Source organism: Boleophthalmus pectinirostris, unplaced genomic scaffold (assembly GCF_026225935.1).
Source record: "Boleophthalmus pectinirostris isolate CB_2022bp ecotype Guang Dong unplaced genomic scaffold, ASM2622593v1 HiC_scaffold_15, whole genome shotgun sequence".
In the NCBI taxonomy this organism is placed as follows: Eukaryota; Metazoa; Chordata; class Actinopteri; order Gobiiformes; family Gobiidae; genus Boleophthalmus; species Boleophthalmus pectinirostris.
Genome location: NW_026571070.1, coordinates 9,929,333 through 9,955,070, shown reverse-complemented (window position 1 = coordinate 9,955,070; position 25,738 = coordinate 9,929,333). Strand labels below are relative to the sequence as shown.

General features: G+C 38.5%; 1 protein-coding gene across 2 annotated transcripts in view; it reads right to left on the bottom strand.

Moving 5' to 3' along the window:
- Window positions 1–25,738, bottom strand: part of LOC110158668 (NEDD4-like E3 ubiquitin-protein ligase WWP1) — a 55,163-nt gene that overhangs the window by 8,346 nt on the left and 21,079 nt on the right. For both annotated transcript variants that reach the window (XM_055150769.1, XM_055150770.1), the window contains exons 8-19: window positions 24,547–24,728; window positions 22,048–22,447; window positions 16,753–16,848; window positions 15,513–15,687; window positions 12,474–12,528; window positions 12,243–12,327; window positions 8,041–8,169; window positions 7,081–7,153; window positions 6,251–6,322; window positions 5,056–5,144; window positions 3,709–3,868; window positions 1,651–1,784 (exon numbers count right to left, since the gene is read on the bottom strand). In XM_055150769.1, the coding sequence (XP_055006744.1) occupies window positions 1,651–1,784; window positions 3,709–3,868; window positions 5,056–5,144; window positions 6,251–6,322; window positions 7,081–7,153; window positions 8,041–8,169; window positions 12,243–12,327; window positions 12,474–12,528; window positions 15,513–15,687; window positions 16,753–16,848; window positions 22,048–22,447; window positions 24,547–24,728 (1,650 nt within the window). The remainder of the gene's footprint in view (window positions 1–1,650; window positions 1,785–3,708; window positions 3,869–5,055; window positions 5,145–6,250; window positions 6,323–7,080; window positions 7,154–8,040; window positions 8,170–12,242; window positions 12,328–12,473; window positions 12,529–15,512; window positions 15,688–16,752; window positions 16,849–22,047; window positions 22,448–24,546; window positions 24,729–25,738) is intronic.

The window sequence follows — 25,738 nt, the reverse complement described above, 5'->3', positions numbered from 1 at the left end:
TAACTTTCCGGTTGGGGTCCGTCACCTTCTTGTTTCTATGGTAATGTCATTGCTCTGCTTCAAATGATCCACAGTATGACATTAAACAGCTCTAACTTATTCAATTACAGGTGGCTTTATTTCTCTAAAACACCTAGAAAAACAGACGTTCTAACTGTAAGCAGGGTCGCCTCTCCACGCACCCTCCACTAGAAAAGTTACACAATACACCTTTAATATTATCATTTATATGTATTTTTTTCTCTTTGTTATTATATTATATTGTGATGTTTGAGCTACTGTGTCCAAATAATTTCTAAATAAATTTTGTTTAGTCTAAGAGATGCTTTTAAAATTTTTGTGGGAATAATGTACATTTCATGATCTTTTTTTTTTTTTTTAAACCTCCCAAACACTTTAATTCAGAATACATTTATATAATTATGCCTTATTTTTTTCTTATTATTTTAAGCCATTTATTTTCATAATTTCCAGAAAACAAAATATAATATAAATAAATATATATATAATAAAACAAGGGGAAAAAAACAAACAAATGTAACCATATATTAAAAGAAAAAAGATATATAATATAATAATAATTAATAATAACATTCCATGATCTTAAAGATGTTCCAGAGTATGGCTTTAAGCTTGTCTATCTCTATGGTGATGAGCAGGGAAGGTTACGTTAAGATCTGTGGAGAGGAGAGCCTGTCCATAGTAAGAATGCACATTTGAATAAATGCAAGATTCACTTCATCTAATTATTGAAAAATAAAATGCTTTTGAGTCAGAAGTGGTGCTTAGCATGCTAGTTGTTGTCTGCATTAACAGCAAACACTTTAAAATAAACCAGTTCTGTTTTTTTTTAGTTCTATTTCACATCTTTTACTGACCTCAAAATCACAAACAACACTTATTTTTAATCACAATGCTCCTTTCCTGTGGCCACAAATTAAATAATTACATTTTATGGTTGGATGAGCTCAACTAATCGTATTATTTGCTCATTTATATATATTTTTTTCTCTTTGTTTTTATATTATATTGTGATGTTAATTTCCCTTTTGGATCAATAAAGTTCATTTAGTTTGAGTCTAAGAGATGCTTTTATAATTTTTGTGGTGAAAACGTTCATTTCATGAGTTTAAAGTTGTTAAAAAATATGGCTTTATGCTCGTCTATCTCTATGGTGACGAGCTGGGAATGTTACGTTAAGATCTGTGGAGAGGAGAGCCTGTCCATAGTATGAATGCACATTTATCTAAGTAGCAATAATAGCACGTGTAATTGAATAAATGCCAGATAAATTCACTGCATCTCATTACTGGATTATGCTTTCGAATCAGAAGTTGTTGACAGCGTTACCGTGGGATTAAACTCCGCTCTGGACCTCTGCAAACACTTTAAAATAAACCAGTTCTGTTTTTTATGTTATTTTTCACCTCTTTTACTGACCTCAAAATAACAGACAACACTTATTTTTAATCACATTGTTCGTTTTCTCTGGCCAAAAATTAAGTAATTAGATTTTATGGTTAGATGAGCTCAACTAATTGTATTATTTGCTCTTATCTGTGATTTTTGGCGTTCACTGACTTGACTCGTCTTGGTCTCTTTGGCAGATGTTTATATAATTTCCTCTCCTGTTTTATAATGGGCCGTTACCTGATCCAGATGAGGGAGTTGTAGAATTCCGGGTCAATGGACTCCAGGTCTTTGAGGATGAGTTTTTTGTTGAGCATTCGTTTGTAAAAAGGCAACGAGAACCCAGTGTCAATGAACTTCCCGTGGAAAAGAGCCTGGAGATGAGACACACAGGAAACAGAGGATTTTAGAAGCAAAAAGAGTCAGAAGCAAAATGCGTGGGTTTACAAGATTGTTTACAGTATTGAGACTTTGCAGGTCAATGTTCCCTGGGTTCGTGACGCCAACGAAAGGCTCTGCAATCCCTGTATCATTCGTTCATTCGTTTTTCAAAATTGCCATGCGATGCCGGACTTTTGTGCCGCATACGGACTAAACCAGGACTAAACCAGGACTAAACCAGGACTAAACCAGGACTAAACCATTTTCAGTCTTGGTCTGGTCCCAGTCTCAGTCCCGGTGTCAGTCCCGGTCTCAATCACGGTCTGGTCCTAGTGTGGTCCCGGACCTCGTTTAGTCCTGGTTCAGTCCATATGTGGCACAAAAGTCCGGCATAAGTCACAGAAACCAGGACCAGAACTTGGACCGGGACTTGGACCGGGACTGAGACTAGAACTGAGACTAGTTTAGACCTGGTTTAGACCTGGTTTAGTCCTGTTTCAGTCCTGGTTCAGTCCAGCATCGCAGTTTAAGTCAGAGAAACGGGAAATGGCCGTTATCCATTTCTTCCATTATTCATTTAAACACAAAATCTAAAACTGAAAAAATTAATCATTATCTATTTTTTCATTTTGGTTTTGCAGACAAATACTGAAGAAAACAGTTATTTTTTCATTCTCTTATTTTTGGTTTTATATTGAAAAACGAAAGAACGAATGATAGACTGATTCTCTGCTCTGTCTGAAGCTCTGTTACTCAAGTTAAGGCTACCACACACTACAGGAGACTTTGCCCGATTTTGGCTGCGATTTCTTCTCTTCAAGTTCGGTGAGGCGACTTTGTTTCTTTGTGTGCGATTTTGAAGCCGCTGCTCCTTGTGTGTGTGGTGTCAGTGTCAGATCATAACCTCCAAACATCAGAAACGCTACGGTAACAGCCAATAAAACAGAGCATCAGGGGCAGAGGAGTGATGGACACCGAGACGCAAGATACAAACTCGCGAAAATGATGAGGAGACTTTATCCTCACCTCTCATAAAGTTGTAAATTTAAACCGCAGCATTTCATCCACATTATCCCTAAACTTTGTCCTCTGCAAATAATGACACCCAGTCCACAAAAACGCACTCTTAATCCAGTTTGAGTCGTTCTTTAAAAGTAAAAAGGCCGGAGTAGTTCCATACGTGTGTCTGTTTACATCCACACAGCGCATGAAGCTGCAGATTACCGATCGAGACTCTACTTCCTTTGAGCTTTATCGCTAATCTTTTATGCTTTAAAAATAATTTATCTGTAGTACTGCACCACTTTTCACTAATAATAATAACACAGTTTGTCTTGTATCTAAACTAGAAGTGCAGAGCTCTGATCTTTTGAACACTTAAGAGTCTCAGAGTGAGTGGTTTTACTCTAAACAGGAAACAGCTGACACGACCGCCCTCACAGTTTTATCGTCTCTGGTCAGCAGACATATCCCACCAAGAGCTACAACAGGTGAGGTTTGTGCTGTTAAACAAGTCTCTCTCACACATAAAATTATAGTCAGAACAGTTCTTCACTTAGTTACGCTCAACTTTTTTGTTGAAAATCAAACATCTAAACAGGACCATGACCGATCTGATTGACCCCAGGCTCTTGAAAATGTGCGGTTTAAATCCATTTTGTGTTATTTCTTGAGTTTTCAGTCATCTTAAAACTTTTTGACAGCGTTTGCTAATGTGTGTATTGTTACTGCTGAACATTCCACTATAGAACTGCATGTAGAAAACCCGAAGCATTGACATCCCACCAAAGTAGCGTAGACAGAATGTTGTATTGTCGACTGAAACGCAGCAATACTTTTAACCATTTTTTGCTTTGCCGACTGACTGAATAATCTTGACGCCCCGAGTTTTATTAAACCCGTGTTTCGCCCCCTCACCATGGCGATGAAGCGTCCTATGAAGCAGAAGTAGGAGAGGTGGTCGGGGTTGATGGCGGAGGCGGGGTTTATCTGAAGACAGTAGTTACTCTTCCCGGCGTATTCGAACAGACAGTACATCGGATTCAGCACCTCGTGAGACAACAGGAAGAACCACTCTCTGGTAAACACGGGAAAACGGAATTAAGGAATAAGCATTAACATTTGAGAGGAGACAGAAATATAAACTACACAGAACTAAATATAGAACTAAAATACAAGAATTAAATGCATTTCAGAACATGTTTCATAGAGGTCTAAACTAAGTCTGTGCAATTAACTGAATTTTGATCGTGATTTCGATTTGTGTGTCATGATGATCTCCAAACCCATAAAATCAAGTTGAAACGATTTAAAGCTTAGTTTATTTTGTGATATTTTTTATTTTAATATTTTTTTTAAATATAGGAGATTGTAGAACAGCTGGATATATAGTTTATTTTGGATACATTTATGTTTTTCTATGCCTTATTTCATGTTCAAACTATATTTTATTCATTTTATGTTTTATAGATCGCAAAACTGCTCTAAGGTTCATATTTGTAGCCTATATTGATTTTCAACTTGAAAGCTTTATGCAAATTATCAATAACAAACTGTTTTTTTGAGAGAGAAATGCTGAATAAATGCATCGTGCAACTAAAACATAATCGTTTGAATAATAATGATTTTAATATTGACCAAAATAACCGTGGTAATGATTTTTTTTCATAATCGAGCAGCTCCAGTCTAAACTACAGGGTTAAAAATTTGTTGAGGGCGTTCTATTCTCGCCTTATGCCTCAAGACGAAGAAACGAAGAGGATTAAATGGGTGTTCTATTACCTTACCTTTTTATTGACCTGTTTAACCAGGATAGCCCCTGCTGAGATTAAAACTCTCTTTTTCAGGGGAGTCCAGGCTGCAGAGGAGCTCACTGCACATGTTTTACGGGAGGGGAAAGAGGAGCATGCACAAGGAGAACATGCAAACTCTACACAAAAAGGTCCTGTGCCACCCATTTATGCCAGATATTTATGCAGTCTTCATTATTTATTTCTTTATTTTTATGTGTTTTTATTGGTTTTATTGATTTAATTTATTTATTGGTTTATTTATTTCTATTCTATGATTTTGTTTTTATTTTATTTTACTGGTTTTATTATTTTAAGACTAGTATTATTTTAGTAGTTTATTTTATCATCTTATTATTGTTGTTATTATGTATTTGTGCAGCACTTTGGAAACTGTTTGTTTGTGAAATGTGCTATAGAAATAAAGTGGATTGGATTGAATTATTATCATTAAGCATAATAAAGGTTTTCTCACCGTGCAAGGCCTCCGTAGTCCAGCCCCTCCTCTCCTCTGAAGATGACGTACAGCCTCCTCCTCAGGTCATACGGCTTCAGGGCCATGATCTGAACACCACACGACCGTTTAGTGCTTCAACAATGAGCAGCTTTGTACAACATTATACGCGCCTTAGAACTTAAAGGTCACATTTTTATACAGCGCTGTTCCACCCTCAAGGCCCTCAAAGCACTTAACAAGGAACCATTCCCACATTCATACACCAGTGTACGCAAACACTGGGGGTGAGGTGTGTTAAGTTTCTTGCCCAAGGACACAACAACAGTATTTATTTGTAAGAGCTAGAATCACACCAGCTAACTTGTGAGAGAGATGTTTTATGATTTACCGAAACATAGGACATTTGATATGAACTGTGATGACTATCTACTAACTAAATAATAAAATACAACAAGCAAATACATTAAACCAGGGGTGTCAAACTCATTTTGTTCCGGGGGCCGTATCCAACCTACTTTGATCCCAAAGAGGCCGGATCAGAAAACTCATGTCATATAAACCCCAAAAATAACAATAAGTTCAAACATTTGTGCAGAGAAACGCAAATCTATTACAGAAATCTTTTTTAATTGATGAACTCTTTCTTATTATAATATTATAATATTATGAACAACCTGAAACTTTAAGAAAAATTAAATTTCAACACAATATTTTAACATTAACTTGTATGCAAACAGGAATAAGTAAATTTTTCTTGGAAAATCCTGCACTCTGTGTCCACTTTTCTCATGTTAGACATTTTTCTGATGAGGGTGTCACGGTCAACAGTGAAAACGATCGTCCTTTAAGAGCGTTTGGAAAGAGACAAGTCTTCATTTGTGCTGCTCTGGTGGGAGGGGCCACGTACAGAGGCGCTGGAGATGCTGCTATGCTAAGCACCGCAGAAAATTACCAGTATTTTAATAGAAAATATAATTAAAATATTTTAGTAGAAAATCACCCAAGAGCCACATTAAAGGTCTTGGAGGGCCGGATCTGGCCCCCGGGCCTTATGTTTGACACCTGTGCATTAAAACATGCACATAAAGCCGTATCAATAACCTGATGCTGTAGAAATGACATGAAATTTGAGAAAACAAACACCGGATTTCCTGGCAGTCAATAGCAGCGGTTAAATATAATGAAAACAGTAAATTAATGTGATGAAACGCACTTGTTGGAACGAGTCCTCGAAGAGCGTCTGCCTGGAGACAGTGATCTTGACGTGGCTGGGGAGAGCATTGGACTGGAAAATGACAAGAGAAAAACATTAAATCAGTTAAAGCGTTATATTTTATGGGACCTGTGTGAGTGTGAGAACAGATCTGGAATTTAAGAGGCATTAAAAATTACATAAGTGGTACAAATAATCCAAGAGAAATGGTGTAATAAAATGTTATGCTAAATTGGCTTGTGTTTCCTCTCTAATTTTATCGCTATTGGGTTTTGGCCGAGTTGTGCTAAAATGCATAAATTGAATAAATATTTCAAGATCAGCAGACAGGGAGTTGTGGATAAATTTCACTGACAACATGTTAAAAACTTTACAACTGTGCTCATCCACTCATGTTTGTCTTTGTGGGCCGATGCGCTGGGGCTCATATTTGAACCTCATTTTGGGAATTTCTGTGTTTTATTAAACCCATTACATTTGAGTTTAATGTTACTGCGATTAAAGCTTTAAAATATACTATTATGTATTTCACAATTTGTAATTAGACTGGCCAACTCGGCTCTGTTGTATTCTCACACTTCACCACTAGATGGCGTCTACATTATTTCTGTCTGTTGGAGTGTGAGATTTGACCTGACAGAAAAGACCAGAGTGTAGCCGGTGAGCCTGAAAATCTGTAAATAAACTTACAAATGGCTTTTAACAACCATCTGTGTAAAGTAATTCTTGGTAAGAATATTCATTATAATTATAAATATGTTTTTCCCTCATAAACCTCTTAAAAAAAGGAGCCAGTTTCACAGGAGTGAAAGTGATCTTGAATGACTCACCTGGCACAAATATCTGAAGTGAGCGAGTTTCCACCTGAAGCTGCGCTCGTAGGCAATCTGAGGCCCTTTGGTGCTGAAACAAAAACACGAAGTGTAAAAATAATATTTGAGCAAAAATGAAACAGCTACAAAAACAAACGTATCCCGAGAACAGGTCACACTTGGGAAATTCATCAAAGAATGGAGGAGTCTGCTACCAAAACAAAGTAAGTGAAATCAAATTAATCTGGACACAAATCCAATTTGAAAATAATCTCCCACAATGAATTTTACTGTGCAAACCTGTAAAAATCCATACTTTGCAGGACTATCATCTTGTTAATGAACTACAGAATTATTGAGCTAAATGCGTGTGTGCATTTTTTGTGAAAGTGTTTTAGGCCTATACTTATGTTTGTTGTATTTTGGATTAATTAAAAAGCTATTTTGAAATTTTGGAATTCAAATTTTACAGCAACAGTACGTAACTTTTTAGCCAAGACTAAAATAAAAGTATGTTTTGTTTTGTCGATCTGGTTGTGCTTATACTGAACACTCTGAGCAGTCTCGCATCTCCACAAACCTGACTCTTACTTGGCCTCTTCCTACTTATCTGCATGGAAATTAAAATTTCCTTTGGCTATAATGTTCCACAGTATGGCATAAAACCTACTTATCTCCATGGAGAATGTTTTGAAGTATGGTTTTAACTTTCCATTTCCTTGGAATAGTCCAGAAAGTTACATACTGTTCCTTTAAATACCCAGAAAATGTCTTGACTTTATGTTCTTTGTTTTAATACCTGTTGTGTAAAAGTGTATATGTGTTTGTGTGTTTATTCTGTTAATGTTATGCCTCACTGCTTTTGTCATTTTTGTTTTGTTCCATCTTATTTTAATATGAAAAAATGAATAAATATAGTCATAATACATCCAGTCTCAGTCTTGTATTCGTGACAAACCCAGAGTAAACTGGTCTTACACGGAGGACTTCCCGGTGCGGGGGTCGTTGAAGGTGGTGGTTCTTGTGTTGTGATCCACGAAGTATCGGACCCCCTCCCTCGTGTAGCGGATCTCCCAGCCCTCAGGGAGCGGGTCCTCGTTCTGTAGCCTGAAAACAACAAGAACATGTACAATTAATGTTATGTTATAAACGATGGAGAATATACTGGTGTCAAGTGTTTTGCATAGGTTTATATACTGAGATTATGGAGACAAAAGCGATTCATATTTTTAACCATTTTATTTAATATATGTCATTTATTGCCTTTTGAGAGAAGGTCTGAGAGAAGAACTCCGCCTAAATATGCAGGGTTTGTGTGTTAATCATGTGTGAATGAAAAGAAAACACAACTCCACTTATGTTTGTGATGAGGAGACATTACAACATAGATCAGAAACTAGGGTAATATGGGCCCTTTAACTTTTGTTTTTATTGGATTTTGGCTCAGATATTGAAAATTTAGATGGACTGACCATTGTTTCCAAGATATCGTTTCAGTCGATCTCCCATTTTGGCTTATAAACTGGTGAAATAAGATGATTTACTGGACAATGTCAGCCCAAAACACCTAATAATATTTTCAACGCTGTTCTGTAGTTACTTTAAATGATAAGAAACAGTTAGAAACACATTTATATTTTTTCTCTTATGCTGTTTGTGTTTAAAAGTCTCTGTTGATATCAGGGATTGACAGATACTTAAAGCCAAAGTATCGGAACTGGAAAAAGCTGGATCGGTGCGTCATTTGTTTTGCCTTTTTTGTCAGTTTGTATTTAGACTTCAACAATTCTTTTTTTCATTTTTCGATTTTGTGTTTAGATGAATAATGGAAAAATCGGATAATGGCCGTTTCCGGTTTTCATGACTTAAACTGCGATGCCGGACTTTTGAGCCGCATACGGACTGAACCAGGACTAAAACAGGACTAAAACAGGACCGAACAGGTCTAAACTAGCTCTAAACCAGAACTGAACCAGGACTAAACAAGGTCTCAGTCTTGGTCTCAGTCCCGGTCAGGTCCCAGTTTGGTCCCGGTTTCCTGATCATCCGACAGTCTACATGGGCGCACGTCCGGGCCAGTCCTGACACTCCTCATTCAGTTCTGATTTAGTCCTGGTTCAGTTCTGTTTTAGGACTGAGACCAGGACTGACACTAGGACTGAGATCAGTTTAGAGCTGGTTTAGAGCTGGTTTAGAGCTGGTTTAGAGCTGGTTTAGTCCGGCATTACAGTTTAAGTCACAGAAACAGGAAACGGCCGTTATCCGTTTTTTCCATTATTCATTTAAACACAAAATCGAAAACTGAAAAAAATAATCGTTATCTGTTTTTTCATTTAGGTTTTGGAGACAAATAATGAAGAATATAGTTGTTGATTTTTTTCGTTTTCTTATTTTTGGTTTTATATTGAAAAATTAATGAACGAATTATACTGTAAATACTGTAAGATAAGTCAAGGTTGTCTGTAACTGGCTGAAAAATAATCTGCATCGGAACATACCCGTCTGTTATTGACTTTTAATTTAACGCTGGCACTCTCCGCGCTTTATATCAAGTTACAGTTTAATTAAATAGCGCAGTTCTCAAAGGGGATTTGGTGAAATTCAGCTGCTGGTTCCATTGTGATTTTAATGAACACGCCCAGAATAAACTCTTGCATTACTGCTCGGTGGATTACTCATGTGTTTGCCAGTATTTTGATTTATATCCGATTCTAAACCGTTAAAAGTTTCATTTACGACTTCATAAAAGCAATACATGTTTTTATGAGTCAGAGAGGAGTATTTCATTTAGTCTACTGTATACTGTTTTTTCTCAAGTATTTTGTTACAACCAGTTATTAAAGTTTATCTGTCTACATTTCAAGAGTAAAACAGAACCAGGACTAAAGCTGCAACTCAAAATTAAACACCTATTTTTTGAGAGTGGCAAATTACTAGTGATAATTGTGAATAATAGGGAAAAGTTGTACGAATGATCTGAACTACATATACTTATTATACTTATACATTACACTTATTATAAAAGGATTTCCTTAATGCCTTGTCTGACCACTGGGAATACTAGATGCCACAATGAGACAGCAGGTGCTCTTATGTCCTTAGGCAAGACACTTCACTCATCTCTCCGAGTATTAATGCGGTGTGTGAGTGGGTGCTGGTGGTAGACAGAATGGCGCAGAGTGTGGAGTGTATAAATAATGCACGACAATGTAACGCAAGTTTAAGCATCTGAGAAAAGCTCTATGTAAGACTTAGGTATTATTATTATTGCATATATTCTCAAATTTTTACATACTCCTTAATTACTTTAATTTACTGATTTGTAAAAATTAACATGAGCAGTTTTTTACCACTTTTGCTGTACGGAGTTGGAGTGTGAATGCGGTTGTTTTTACGTTAGCAGGACTAAACGCAAATTTAAAAAACGCCTGGCAGAGCAAAAATATGTCTTTCGTACTCAAAATACTGATTATCCTACGGCAAAACACTACAAGTAGCCCGAATTCTTTAAAGGTCATGGTGATTGAGCGTGTACCAGAGAACCCCAGGGGAGGAGATCGACTAAAGCACCTTTTACAACGTGAGTCTTAGTGGATCCACAAATTAAGAGCTACAACCTACCAAGGATTAAATGAGGAAATGGACCTCACCTTATCTGTAACACTCGGATTTCAGTTTTTCATACTTAGCTCCTGTCAATGTCTGTGTCATATTACTTGTGTACAGTGTTGGGAAGGTTACTTTTAAAATGTATTCCCCTACAGATTACAGATTACATACCCCAAAATGTAGTTTGTAATATAATCCATTAAATTACTTAAAGTGAGTAACGTAATCTGAATACTTTAGATTACTTGATATTGTCCTGCTTTTTAAAACTACATACTATTAGGTGTCATATTGTTTAGACCTGGTTTCAGTCCTGGTTTCAGTCCTGGTTTCAGTCCTGGTTTCAGTCCTGGTTTCGGTCCTGGTTTCGGACCTGGTTTCGGACCTGGTTTCGGACCTGGTTTGGACCTGGTTTCGGACCTGGTTTCGACCTGGTTTCAGTCCTGGTTTGGACCTGGTTTCAGTCCTGGTTTAGACCTGGTTTCAGACCTGGTTTCAGTCCTGATTTAGCCCAAAATGTGAAAACAGGAAAATACATCGTGTAATCCATTTATTTCAACAAAGTAACTTTAATCTAATTACCTCTCATTGGAACAGTAACTGTAACTGAATACAGTTACTCATAATTTGTACTCTGATTACGTAACTCCGGTACATTACGGGTGACCTGTGCCCAGACTGGTGCACACTCATATTATTGTGATGCATCATTTTGTCCCTTTTAAAATATGTAAGTATAAAAATGTATATAGCATATAGCATGACCACATCACCCCTGTCCTGAACTCCTTTGCACTGGCTCCCTGCCCAGTTCAGAATTCATTTTAAAATTTTGATGTTTGTTTTTAATGCACTCTGTGGTCTTGCACCTTTCTACCTGTGTGAGATTTTGACCCCTCACCAACCCAGCAGAGCTCTACGATCTGCTGGGCAACATCTGCTGGAGGTCCCCCGGTCCCAGTGTAAACAGTGGGGTGATCGTTCTTTTGCAGTGGCCGGTCCAAAACTCTGGAACTCTTTGCCGATTGAGTTACGGTCCATCCATGACCTGCCTCTGTTCAAAGCCAAACTTAAAACGTACTTATTTAGAATGGCTTTTAACACTTCGTGGCCCTGCGACACTTTCTTTATTTTTATAGTGTAATGTGCTTTGTTGCTTTGTTTGTATGATGTTTATTGTTTTTTATCCTGTTTTAATGTTGTACAGCACAGTTGACTTTGGTAGTTGGAAGGTGCTGTAGAAATAAAGTTTGATTGATTGATTGATTGATTATATTTACACAGCTATATAACGTGACGGTGTCATGTGACTTTTACATTTAAATACCAACAGCTCACACCTGTGAATTTTACGTGCCCTGATGTGTTTGCGTTTGACAAGAATTAAAATCATAGCAAAGTATATCGGAGTGTCTTGAATCCCCTTTTTCATCCAGTAATACGAGCAGTTGTTGACCAGCACACTTCTTCATTCCTCCGTGTGCAGTATTAAAAGATTCAGCAATCGTAGTATTTGAACAGTAGCGTAATAACATCTAAACTCCAGTACTATTTCCCATTCCCCCTCTCACCCTTGGGTTCGAGGATCTTCCCACTGCGTCGTCTTCGTGTTGTGGTTAACAAAATACACCCTGTCGTTGGAGTCCACACGTCTCTCTGAGAAAAAATTTAAAACAAAATATTTAACAAAGTGTACAGTGCAGCATCTATCCTTCCTCTGTACCATATATTCACTGTTTTTTGTGTAATAAATAAATAGAAATGTAATATATATGACTTCAAAGCAGGTTAAATAGACTCACCCCATCCCGGAGGTAGAGGGCCTAGAGGGTCATTCTCTGCAGACATCATGGACGCCTGAAAATAAACATATATACACTGTCACCTCACTGATAAAAAACACCCTGGAAAACGTGTAAAGTAATTGTTTTATGAATAAATTCTCATGTGTCAATCTTTGACTATTGGTGGTCCTAGTATTAAAATCCAAACTTCCTCCACTGTTTGAAGCTCTGTTACTCAAGTAAAGTCTGAGTTCACTTTCCTTTGCTGCTCACAACAACACAGTAAATCAAACCACAGATCAAAGGTGACTGAAAGTCCCGTTGAAAACTTGTTTTGGAAAATAATATTTAAGCAGAACTGTAAATTCCTTGTGTAAAATGTTTAATTTAGTCATGTTTGGGTTGTGCTTTAAGTTGTGGTTCTTCTGTGAGTCCACATCTCGTAAAGAGCTTTATGAGGTGTGCCCCGTTTGAACTGCTGAGCAAATGAAAATCTGGAGAGGTGTAAACATTTAAAAGAAAAACACTGGGCACTCGTTAAAATGATGTAATGGGCCATAATGTCATTTTTGGGTTCTGAATTGAAGCAGAGACTATTGAAGTGCTAAGTGACTGTTGTACTACTATTAAAAGAAAAGTACCAACAATGCATAGTGTGAGTGTATATTGAAAGAGTCTTCATGTGTTCTTTAGGGCATTATTAAGTCCATCTTAAAGGCTCTATACCAGATTTTTACAGTTTTAAAATGTGAAAAACAGAACTAATTCATTTTAAATTGTTTGCAGTGGTCCAAACTTACTCCTCACTTTCTTAAAGCACTGCAAGCAAGTTTACAAGCACTTTTCACAGCACAGAGCCATAACTCTCAGGGCAGCGATCAATAAAATCACTTTATAGTAAGATGGAGACGGTGCATAATGAATCCAGCTCAGAATAGAATGTAAACAGCAAATAGCTATTTTTATGTATTCTACTTCAAGGAAAGCAGGCTAACATTTTGCAAGTTTTTTTCCTGGTTTCACAGTTCCTTGGCGCGCCGGGATCAGATGAGGATAATTGGAAAGTTTGACTTTTAATCGTGGCTGTTTTCGTTGTGTCGATTCAAAGCACAGATGGTAAATGAAACTCAGTCGTCAGGGGAGCGCGTTGTCTTGATCAGAGAAACATCATTAGGCGTTTGTAATGGCGACTCTGAGCGGTGGTTGCTGACGTGTTCGGTCTTTAAATACTCTACGATGCACGGTGTCATTGACTTCACAAACTTAATTCAAGCTGGGAAAGTTGTATGTGCCGAGTTGGTTTGGTAAAGGGCTTTTAAAGAAGACATATTGTGCTTGAGCCTGCTATAAAGTTATAACCTAAGATACCCGTGGAGAAGAGAGACGAAAGAGATGACTTTGAGAGAGAGACAAGAGAGAGACAGAGAAAAGAGATTCGAGAGAGATGAGTTCGAGAGAGAGAGAGACAAAAAAGGAGAGAAAGAACATAAAGAACAGAGAGACGAGAGAGATTAGTTCATGAGAGAGAGAGACAAGAGAGAAACAGAGAAGAGAAAGGAGAGAGAAGAGAGATTATTTTGAGAGAGACAAGAGAGATGAGTACAAGAGAGAGAAGACAAAGAAGAGAGAGAGAGAAGAGAAAGAAGAGAAATTAATTTGAGAGAGAGAGAGACAAGAGAGAGACAGAAGAGAGCGAGATGAGAAAGACAAGAGAGATAAGTTTGAGAGAGAGAGAGACAAGAGACAGAGAAGAGAAAGAAGAGAGACAAGAGAGATGAGTTCGAGAGAGAGACAAGAGAGAGACAGAGAAGAGAGAGAGAGAAGAGAAGAGAGAAAGACAAGAGAGATGAGTTCAAGAGAGAGAGATAAGAGAGAGGCAGAAGAGAGAGAAGAGAAAGAAAAGAGAGGGAGAGAAGAGAGACGAGAAGAGAGAGACAAGAGATGAGTTCAAGAGAGAGACAAGAGAGACAGAGAAGAGAAAGAAAAGAGAGAAGAGAAGAAAGAGATGAGGGAGATGAGAGGTAGAGAAGAGAGGAATGAGAGAGTAGAGAGAGGGAAAAGAAGAGAGAAACGAAGAATCAGAGAGACAGAAGAGAGCGAGATGAAAAAGAAAAGAGAGATAAGTTTGAGAGAGAGAAACAAGAGACAGAGAAGAGAGAGAGAAGAGAAAGAAGAGAGACAAGAGAGATGAGTTCGAGAGAGAGACAAGAGAGAGACAGAGAAGAGAGAGAGAGAAGAGAGAGGAGAGAAGAGAGAAAGACAAGAAAGACGAGAGAGATAAGTTCAAGAGAGAACGACAAGAGAGACAAGAGAGATGAGTTCAAGAGAGAGATGAGAGAGAGAAGAGAAAGAAGAGAGAGGGAGAGAAGAGAGACGAGAAGAGAGAGACGAAAGAGATGAGTTCAAGAGAGAGAGAGTCAAGAAAGACAGAGAAGAGAGAGAAGCAAAAGAAGAGAAAGAAAAGAGAAGAGAAGAAAGATGAGGGAAATGAGAGGTAGAGAAGAGAGGAATGAGAGAGAAGAGAGAGGGAAAAGAAGAGAGAGAGAAACGAGGAATCAGAGAGAAGAGACTAACTATAAAATTATACTCTAAAATACCCGTGATTCATGTTATAATTTGCACATTTTAAATCACAATATTGATCTAAAACGACTGAATGAAATAAACAAGTTCGCCGACATCTGCGTTAAAAAACTGCGGTGCCGTAAACGCCGTAAACATCATCAAAACAAAGAGTCGGTATTTCAGATGGATAGCAGACCACTCGTTTGAACCGTTATCACTGATTAAGAGCATAAAATTGAGGAACAAAGTAAGTACGGAGCAGTGGGGGTGTACTGGTGGATAAACGGTGTCTTGAAAATAAATGATTAAAGATTGGACAAACACGCATGAATCACTCCAAATACAATTTCAGATGAGTAATGAGAAAATTAAACAACTATGACATGGTTAAGAGCTCTGAAAAGCAGATTTTAGAGGTCTGCTTTAACTATCCATCCATAATCCGTTATTCTAAAGTGTATTTCCCCCACAGTCCCGCAGTGAGGGTCTTACAGAGTAGAGGTATCTCTGGTTGAACTGGTGCATAGCTCCCTGCAGCTGACTGCGCTGACTCTGCCACTGCTCGAAGTTGCGCACAGACTCCATGGTGGGGCGCTGCCAGGTTGTGGTGCGCGTGTTGTGGTCCACGTAGTAGATCCGGCCCCGATCGTCCACGCGCCGCTCCCACCTGCAGGGGGAGAGGGAGAGGGAAGAGAGATGGGAAGAGAGAGAGAGAGAAGAGATAGAAGAGAGAGACAAGAGAGATGCAAGAGCGAGAGAGAGCGACAGAGTGACGAGAGTGCGAGCAAGAGAGGGAAGAGATGGGAAGAGGGAGATGAGAGAGGTGAGAAAGACAAGAGAGAGACAAGAGAGACAAGAGACAAGAAAGAGAATAGAAGAGAGACAGACAAAAGAAATGAGAGAGCAAGAGAGAGAAGAGGAGAGAAGAGACGAGAGACAAGAGAGAAAAGAGAGAGATAAGAGACAAGAGAGACAGACAAGAGACGAGACAAAGAGAAACAGGAGAGCGAAAGAGAAGAGAGAGAGAAGAGGAGAGAAGAGAGAGAGACAAGAGAGTGAGAGAGAGAGAAAGCGAGCAACAGAGATAGTAGAGAGAGAGAGAGAGAAGACAGACATGAGGGAGAAGAGAGAGGAGAGGAGGAGAGAAGAGAGACAAGAAAGCAACAATGTGAATGAAAGAGAGACACAGAATTGAGAGAGAAGAGACAGAAGAGAGTGAAAAGAGGGGAGAAGAAAGAGGGAAACAAGAAAGATGAGAGAGAAGAGGGAGAGAGAAGTGAGAGAGAAGAGAGAGAGAAAAAAAGACAAGAAAGATGAGAGAGAGAAGAAAAAGAGAAGAGATGAAAAAGAGAAGAGAGAGAAGAGAAAGAGAGAGACGAGGTTAGATATACAAGGAGCTTAATAGCATCACTGAATATCAATGATGTAATCTTGTAAAGCAGCATCATAAGTCACACATCACTGTAAAATAAATAGTATTAAAGGTGCAGTGTGTAACTTTTCTGGCGGGAGTCCATCACCTGCTGGTCTCCACGGAGTTGTTATTGCTTTGGCTGGAAAGTGGCATTAAAATTTTCTATCTTACAATTACTCAGTTACAGGTGTGTTTATTACTCCATATGTCGGAACATTCGAGGCAAAACAATAACATCTCCGTGGAGTCAAGCGGGTGGCGGATCCTTCATCAGTAAAGTTACATAGTGCAGCTTTAAATAAAACAAATGAATCTGACCCGGGAGGCAGAGGCTGGGGTCGCTCCCACGTCGTAGTCCTGGTGTTGTGGTCGACGTAATACGTTCTGCCGTGAGGGTCTTTCCTCTGCTCCCACCTGAGAAAAAACACAAACAAAAACATAAACGAGGAGGCCAGCCATCTCGAAATATTAGCATTTTAAAAGACAGGACGACTAATCCACATAAAGCTCATTCTTTGTGGTCACCAAACGCAGTATCATTGGGCTAAGTCAAGGTTCAGTATTAACTTTATTTGATGTTATATTTTTGTTTACATTCTAGTACTCTGCCCTACATCGAGTTTGGTCAAACATTTGTTAATGTCATTTTGGGGGCATTTGAGACCGCGTTTATCATGTGAATAAATATTGTGAAAAATGCTGACCTTTGACGCTTATTTTTCAGTTCCTGTACTCTCTCTGCCTTTGTATCATGAGCCAAAAATAAGAAGTCGTGCAAAGACAAACGGCAGTAACTGTTCATGTTTTGTTTGTGACTTAGTTTATAAATATATTTTATTTTAAAATCCAGCCTCTCACCTTGTTCTGTTTGTTGCGGTCTTTGCGCAGGGTTTTAACACATTAAATAAATAAACCTTTGTATTCAATTATAATTAAATTATCTTTAAAGTGAAAGTATTTGATGTATTTATTCATAGTGTACATAGTATACTGCAAAGTAACTTGTCTGTCAAACTGTTTAACTGTGTAAGTGTTGTAAGGATGGTGAAAATCAAGCAAATATAGATAGATAATGTCAGTTTCCGCCTTTTGTCTTTGCACGACTCCTTATTTTTGGCTCATGATACAAAGGCAGAGCACAGGAACTGACAAATAAGGGCCAAAGGTCAATTTTGAGCTCAATATTTTTCACATACAAATATTTCTTCATTATAGTGACTAGTTGACAAATTTTGGGAACCCTATTATACTTTTGTCTGAACAAAACAGAAACAGAAGTCATTTTTCTCAGTTTCACACTCTTTCTTTCACACTCTCACACTCCAATAAAATAAGTAAACACTTGGAAAAAGAGATCTTGTCTCACCCCTACTAAATCACTGACCATGTGAACATCTACTCAATAAGTCAACAATTAATTGCTTAAACAACGCATGGAATTACAGTCAGTATCCTCAAAATTAGACTATATCCATATTTTCAATGTCAAAGTTACAACTACAGCAGCTGCACAGGGACCAAAATTCAGACTACTTTAATAAGGATTTCTCTTCACATTGACATTTAAGGATATTCCAAAGACCTTTACAGCTGCTGGAGACATCTTATGGGCCACTTGTTTCCCTTAAAATTCAATGTTATTAAAATATATTATCCTGTTCTATTTCTGTTCTCTCTCTGGGCAAAGAAAATGATGCATGAGCCAGCGTACAACTATAAATTCTGTCCCTCACTGTAAAAAGTGAGGAAGAGTCTTTTAAGTTTTAAGTCTGCTGATGGTTTATAGAGCGCAGTGGAAACTCGCCGGTGTTTCAGGTTAAATATGGTGAAACATTTCATTATAATCCCAAAAGACTCAAAGCTATGAATCTACTGGGCTTTTTCTTAATATAAAAAAAGACATCTGAATCTGTCCAAATATTATAACATAAATATGCTATAGCTGCATGACCAGATTTAAAGGTGCACTGTCTAACTTTTCTGAGGAAGAGTCTCCTAAGACAAGAAGGTTACACAGTATGGCTTTATATATATATATCTCCCTTGAGAGAAGCTGGCGACGCTACAGTGTACACTTGTCATACATTTTATAATATGTTACATTAAGGCCGAGATCACGCATTAGTGATTCAAATATCCGCACGATCGGACTAAGCATGTGCATGTACGATTTTTTAAAATATTTTTGGGGGAGTCTTTAAGGCGCTGCTGGCCAACCGTGAAAAATGCCTCATGTTCGTAATATTTTTTTTTTGCTCGTAGTCATGCATAGAATGTAATTTCCAATCTGGTACAAATCTGATAATGTTGATGTTTCATGTGTATGGTAGCGGACAATAAAATGCAATTTCCTACCAAGAAAAAAAAAAAAAAAAAAAGAAGAAGGTAACGGATAGGGTAAACTGGATAGGATATTGCTTCCACGGAAAAAAAATCCCCTGGGCTGGGACAGAATTTTTTTCATAGAGTGCAATGTAATCACAAACTGCTCATGTTCATCTAACAACACACCTACAACTTTAAAAAATGACGGATTTTGTGGCAATTTTTACCCATTTTTAGATCATAAACATTTTCTCAGCTCAAAATCCTTCAGTTGTCTTAAAAAAAAACTTTATAATATAGTATTTTCCAGGCTATTAGGCGCTCTGGATTGACTGTCATTAAATGGTCTGTTTTCGAACTTTTTTCACAAATAAACCGCACCGGACTTTAAACGAAACACAACAGTTGGATGGGTCAGTGGGACTTTGTTTGTGGCGTTCACTGACTCTGGGCTTTGTTCAGTTGTGGCATGTAGGGAGGGTGCTGTCTGGGACTGCTGGATTGTCGGCGTGTTTGCAGTGACTCAGTTGTTCAGTTGTGTCTAGAAGTGGCACATTGCGCTCGCTTTTTCGGTTCATTCCTCCGTTCCGTTCCTCGTCGGTGTGGAGTGATGAGTGTGGCTGCGGGTGTTTGTCGCTGTGCGGTCGCTGTCTGCTCCGCGTGTGTTTGCGTGCGCTGCGGGTGGTTTGGCTTTGTAGTTTACTGAAGTCGTGCTGGGACACCTGAGTGGATTCGTGTATAGGGCACTCTGGATTGTGGGGCGCGCAGTAGTTTTTTTGATGAGGTTGGAGGCTTAAGAGCGCGACCTATAGCCCGGAAAATACGGTAAGCTTTATAATCGGCTCTGCTCTAGCTCCTCTCATTCTGATTGGTCAAAGCGATCACGTGATGCACAAGACCGAGCTTCGTGCATGCACTCACGTGTCCCTACTTGAGCACTACTGCGCATGCTCGAATCAGCCCAGAGCCACCGGAAGTACCTCGCTGGGCTAAAGGCGAATCTGGAGTCATACACCATTGAGCTTGACCCACTGACTTGAATGGGAGGCCATTTTGAAACCCCAGAGCTTGACAACAGCCCACGCCAGTCGCCAGTTACTCTGTTCCTGGTTCGGCCCAATAAATAAAAAACATTAGCCATATGTATTAGTACCCTAAAAAAACCTAACCCTAATTTTTGTGAACCTATGTCTCTAGATGTGACGTGCCAAATGTGAAGTTAAAGGTGCACTATCCAACTTTTCTCAAGCTTATCTTCATAAAGACACTATCAGAATTGTTCCACAGTACAGCTTTAAACAGTGGTGCCATCATTACAAGTCAGATATATGGAGAGACGACCCCACTCACAGTAAGAAGATAATGTGTTTCAAGGTATTTTTGATCAATAAAAACACCCATACATGATGAAAACATTATATGACAGATTAAGTGCACCTTTAACGCCATACTTTGAAACATTCTGGTTATATTAGGCCCTCTGCCCTACATCAGAAATTATGAAATCATCAGACCTATTCAGAAACCAGGTAATGTTGTAAATTAACCAGATAATGCTGTTCTACAGATTAGACAATTGGCTTAGAAAGAAAATATAGCATCTCCCCTGTAACACCATCCATATGTATTTAAACCGAGCTCAAAGCGCTTTATCACATTACTGCAGGTCAAAAGTATATTTCAGATGAGATATTGTCCAAACCTTGATCTTCACAAACTTTCCAGGAGCTTTATAAGGGCGGCAGGCTTAAAATAATGTCTGTATTATATCTGTTTGACAATTGGGATAAACGTAACATGACTTTGACAAAATTTCCACATCTTTCCTAATAAAGACAGGTGCTTTTGCATCATATTTTATTTCATTTTTCATTTTTAAAGGCTTAAACTTAATAAAAACTCACACATGATTGAAGGTTATTCACTACAGACTCGCAACAGGACTCCAAATCAGATTATTTTTAGATAAGGTTTCCCTGTTGCATTAGAAATACCGAGGATGATTTAGGCCAAGGAGAGACACAAACATTTTAGCAGCTTGGAGACATTCATTCACAGGATTAAGTAAAGGAGCGATGCTATTTTTACGATTGAAGGATAAATTATTGAAAGAAGTGGAAAAGACGAGAAGAGAAAGGAGAGAAAGGAGGGGAAGGTGCAGTGTGTCACCAACTGCTTAACAATCCTCCATACTGATATTAGTTTTAAAAAAATAATAATAATAAAAAAAAATAATAATAATAATAATGATTAAAAATAAATTAATTAATTAATTAATGAACAGTTAAATGCTCAAAACAAAGTCTAACAATGATTTATGAGCTTAAAAACTGCACAGGAGAGCTCTGGACTACTACCTGTGACGTAACAATCCTGGGAGAATTCAAACAAAGTGAATTCAGAGGCTCAGAGCAAAAATTCACAAACAGGATCAATGGACACGTATACATGATGTTTTTTAATTACAAATTAATTGTTCTGAATTAAACAGTTCGGAATTAAAATATTCTCCTTTGAGTTTACATGGAAATAATAATTGAGGTTTACATGGAAAACACGTTAAATCGTCTTTATTTAATTCCGCTCAAAATCTGGGGGTGGGGAAGAGTTCTGATTGGACGGAGACATGAACGTATTTACGTCAACTGGAAGAAAACACACACTTCAGATGCTACCGGCTTTTTTGTCAGCTTGGTTTGTCGTTACGTCACAGACACAAACATGATAAAAACTTTTGTTCCGAGGATAATTAAGCAGCAGTTCAGGAATTCTCTCATCACTCTTTACGTCTGTCAGCTGAGGAGGAGAAGGGAAGAGTGTCGGAGAAGGGAGGAAGAAGACAAACTGAGTCAACGGCTGCTCTACCTCAGTCCACTCCCACATCCTGCTCACAAATCCAAAGAGACCTGGATGAAAATCCGAAGTGAAGACTGGTGGAGCCGGATCATGTCAGAAGGGCGACCCAATGAGCATGCGCTGAACGACCGCAATTATTTTTAAGAAGAATAAATGTTTACATGATCAAGGAATAAATTAATACGGCTTTAAAATCGGAATAATCCACCCACTAACTTCGGAATTAAGTTTAATTATGAATAATCATTTGTTTACATGGTCTTTTTAAAGCGGAATAAATTTTTATTCATAAATAAATTATTTTTATTTGGCATTAAAGCTCTCGTGGCAAGTGTGAATGAAGCAAAATACAACTCCAGGTATGTTTTTGATGTGGGAACAATGTTATATGGTTGAAAGTTAAAATAAGACAGAACATAAAGTCATGCTCACCCTGGTGGTAGAGGGTCTGCTCCTGCTGCATTGGCTCCTTGTTGTCTGGGTTTAGCTGCGTCAGTCGTGGTCGTGTTCCCCCCTCCGGCCCCGGCCCCCGACGCGTTTGCTTCTCCCGGCGCTGGAGACGAACTGGACGAAGTGGACGTGGTGTTGGTGGCGCCCCCTGCTGCTGTGGAGGTGGAGGGGTTTGCGGAAGTGGCAGAGGCGGCAGCAGCAGCGGCGGTGGCGAAGGAGGAGGAAGCCTGTGCGGAGGAGGAGGAGGTGGAGGATGTGCTGTTTGTGGCGCCCCCTGGTGGTACAGTGTCTGAAGAGCAGTTCTCTGAGTCGCCTACAGGAGGAGCTTCATCAGTGTTTGGACAGGACGGCCCGGGAGCAGCGTCGCAGGATTCACCATTCACTAAAAACAAGATCGAGGGAAAGAAGGTGAATTGGTTGTTTTTAGACATTGTGTGTTAGTAAAAGTGAAGACATGCATAGCACACTCAGATGACCGATGTACAAAAGCTTTTTATTTTTAATTAATGAATGTTTCATCAGATCATTTTTCTTGCTTTGGATCACGGTATACAAAATGGTTACCAGTCAAGGTGCTCATATACCCCTCCAACAAATGGGAGGTCTCAAAGTGAGGTCACCCAGTGAGATCAGCCCACTGTACAACAAGAAAAAAACTGTCAGATTTTTTTTACATAAAATATTTGCTATTTTTCCATTTTGCTATTTTAGAGTATTTATTTTATGCTTTATTTTATTTAATGTATTAATTTACTGTATATTGTGCCTACTCTGTGCAGTACTTTGGAGACTTTGTGTTGGTAAAAAAGTGCTATACAAATAAAGTTGGATTGGATTAGATAAAAAAAACATTCTATTAAATACATTCACAATACAATATTTTTGTGATATGGTCAAACTATTTTTGTATTTAATAGAATGTTCAATGTTTTTGTGTAAATATCTGACTTCACTTTGGGACCTCATATTTGGTGGTGGGGATATGAGCACCTGGGCTGGTAACCATTCTGTATACTGTGGTCCAAAGCAAGAAAAATGATCTGACAAAGGCTTTTTGCTGAAACATTAATAAAAATGTTTTTTTCAAAAGTCACTTTTTTACTGCTGTTCCTTGCATTTGCACCTCTACAAGAACTTTGGTGTGTGTCTTCTGTTTCATTTGTGTGTGTTATTGCCACTGGTTTCCTATTGCTACTGTTGAGATCGTGTCAGAGGTTGATATTACTCAGATACGTTTACTTAAGTACATTCACTTGAGTAACTTTAGTAAGATTGTACTTCTCCAAGTAGTTCCGAGGCACCATGTTTGTATTCCTACTTGAATATACCAGTATATTGTAATGAAATAACAGAGTGCAATGACTAAGACTATAGGTGACAATAGGTGACTTTATGTTGACAAAATTACATCTCTTGCACCACTCAGTCAGATATGATTTAGTTTTTCTCAATTTTAAAATGGGTTTTAAGAATAGGGTCAAGGTATACTCTGGGCCAATCCCATTTCTAATTTCTACCCCTTCCCTTAACCCTTGCCCCTAGAAACTGAGCCACAAGGGGAAGGGGTTGAAAGTAAACCCCTATGAATTTGGACACCCCTTCAACAATGACATACGTAATCAATAATCTCCGAAGGCTTTTACATAAGCATTGCGCCAAGCTTTTGCCAGAAATCCAACATGTGATCTACAATTTGTGAACTTCTTTGGCCTCTGTGGTCGTGGTAGCAGCCTCTTGCCGATGATTCGTAAGGCATTCTGAGAAACTGCTCATGTGTGCATCTGAAAAATCTTCGTTTGGAGGGGTATACAGCCCTACCACTTTCCCCTAACCCTCTGCCAGAATGATAACTGGGACACCTCTACCCCTACATGTGAACATGTAAAACTGAAGGGTAGGGGTACATTTTAGCTGGTGAATTTTCCCTACGGTGCATGTTTTGGAGTGATGGGGGAACCATGAGTGCCCTCACGACACAGGGAGAATCAGAATCAAATTTTTTGTCATTACGGTTTAAAAAATACACAGAAATGAAAAACTGCACTCAGGTCCGGGTCATCAGCAGAGCAAACAACAATAAGAATAAATAGTTTAAATATCTTATGTCAAATACAATATAATCTTGTAAAAAACAGACTCCACTCGCCCCATTTTCTAAAGTACATGCAGGCCCAGAGATTGATCCTGGAACCTTCATGCTGTGAAATGCTTACCACGGTGGTTTGTCCTTCCAATTCTGTTATCTAGTCCAGACACAAACTCTTGCTCTAACCTGAGTGGCAATTTCCCCAAATACAACACATACACTATCATACTTTAATCAGTTACTTCAGAGAATTCATCCTTACTTGATCATATTTCATCTTTTAATCGACCATTCTTATCTACATTAAAATCCACTTTATTTAAACAGCAATAACATGACAGTTTTAATCTTCAGGTATTGCGTTCTTTACCCGATTAATTCCCTCTTACACTCACCCGTCCTGCTGTCGTTGTCGCTGTCGGAGGGCTGGTGTGTGGGGGTGCTTTTGTGGGAGGAGTCTCCGTTCAGGGCGTGCGCCAGAGCCGGACTGCACGAGCTGGAGGGGGCGCCGCTGTCCACACTGTTGGAGGTGGAGACAGAGCCAGACCGGACCCCCAACTCTGTGCCATTCATTACACTGCAGAGAAAAGAAGACAGTACAATACCATTTTCAATTTGATATGATTTTGAATTTTCAGCATTGATTTCATGAGCATAAACAAGACAGAAAATAGCTAAAAATCATCCATTAAAGTCTGAACTCTGCTCCAAACCAAATGCTTTTACCAACAGAGGACTGACTGTGAACTTCTCCATTAAAAACCCCAAACCATATCCTTGCTGATTAGACATGATTGAATCTTGATTTCGATTAAAATACTACTAATAACTCAGCGCAAAAAAGAGGAGCATGTCAGTAATGGATTGATTGTGCTTCAGCCATTCTCCAACCTTTCAGTAATGCAAAAACGTAAATTTTGTCTTCTTATTAACATTAACAACTTATTTTTAAGACAATACGGTAGGAGATGTATTGCAACCTAATACAACCTGTTTTGTAACAACCTAAATTGTTAATTCTTGGACCTGGTTCAGTTCTGTCTTGGGCCGCATCCAGTTTCTGCTTTGACCGGACTTGGACTTGGTTCAGTCTGGACATTAAAGATATTATTGAAGATATTGTGTTTTTATTTATCACAAGCCAGATTTAGACTGATAATAACCTTACGTCTCATAATATTAAATTATAAAGTTAACACTACAGACAAATTATTGCAGCTGATGTCATCAACATTCCCTGGGGGTGTGATGCTAACAGGAGGCACTTCTATGTTTAACACAATAAGATCATAAAGAACTAACTTATTGAAAATATAACAGGTGAGGTGATTTGAGGCATTAGCCAAGAGTTTTTCAGTGTGTCACTCTCACCCCCGCGTGAATTCGCTACGAAGTTAAAAGCAGTGTAGTGTTCTTGAAAGTGATCTTTTGTAAAATGCCATTTTCAAAGCCCACTTATGTCTCCGGTAATTTAAGGCTAAGTAAATCTGTCCTGGTTTGCCCGTCTGGACTGTAGTCACATAAAAGACTTTTGACATTGGGACTATTGTCTGAGGACGAGTGACGAAGAGGGCGAAGAGGACGTGT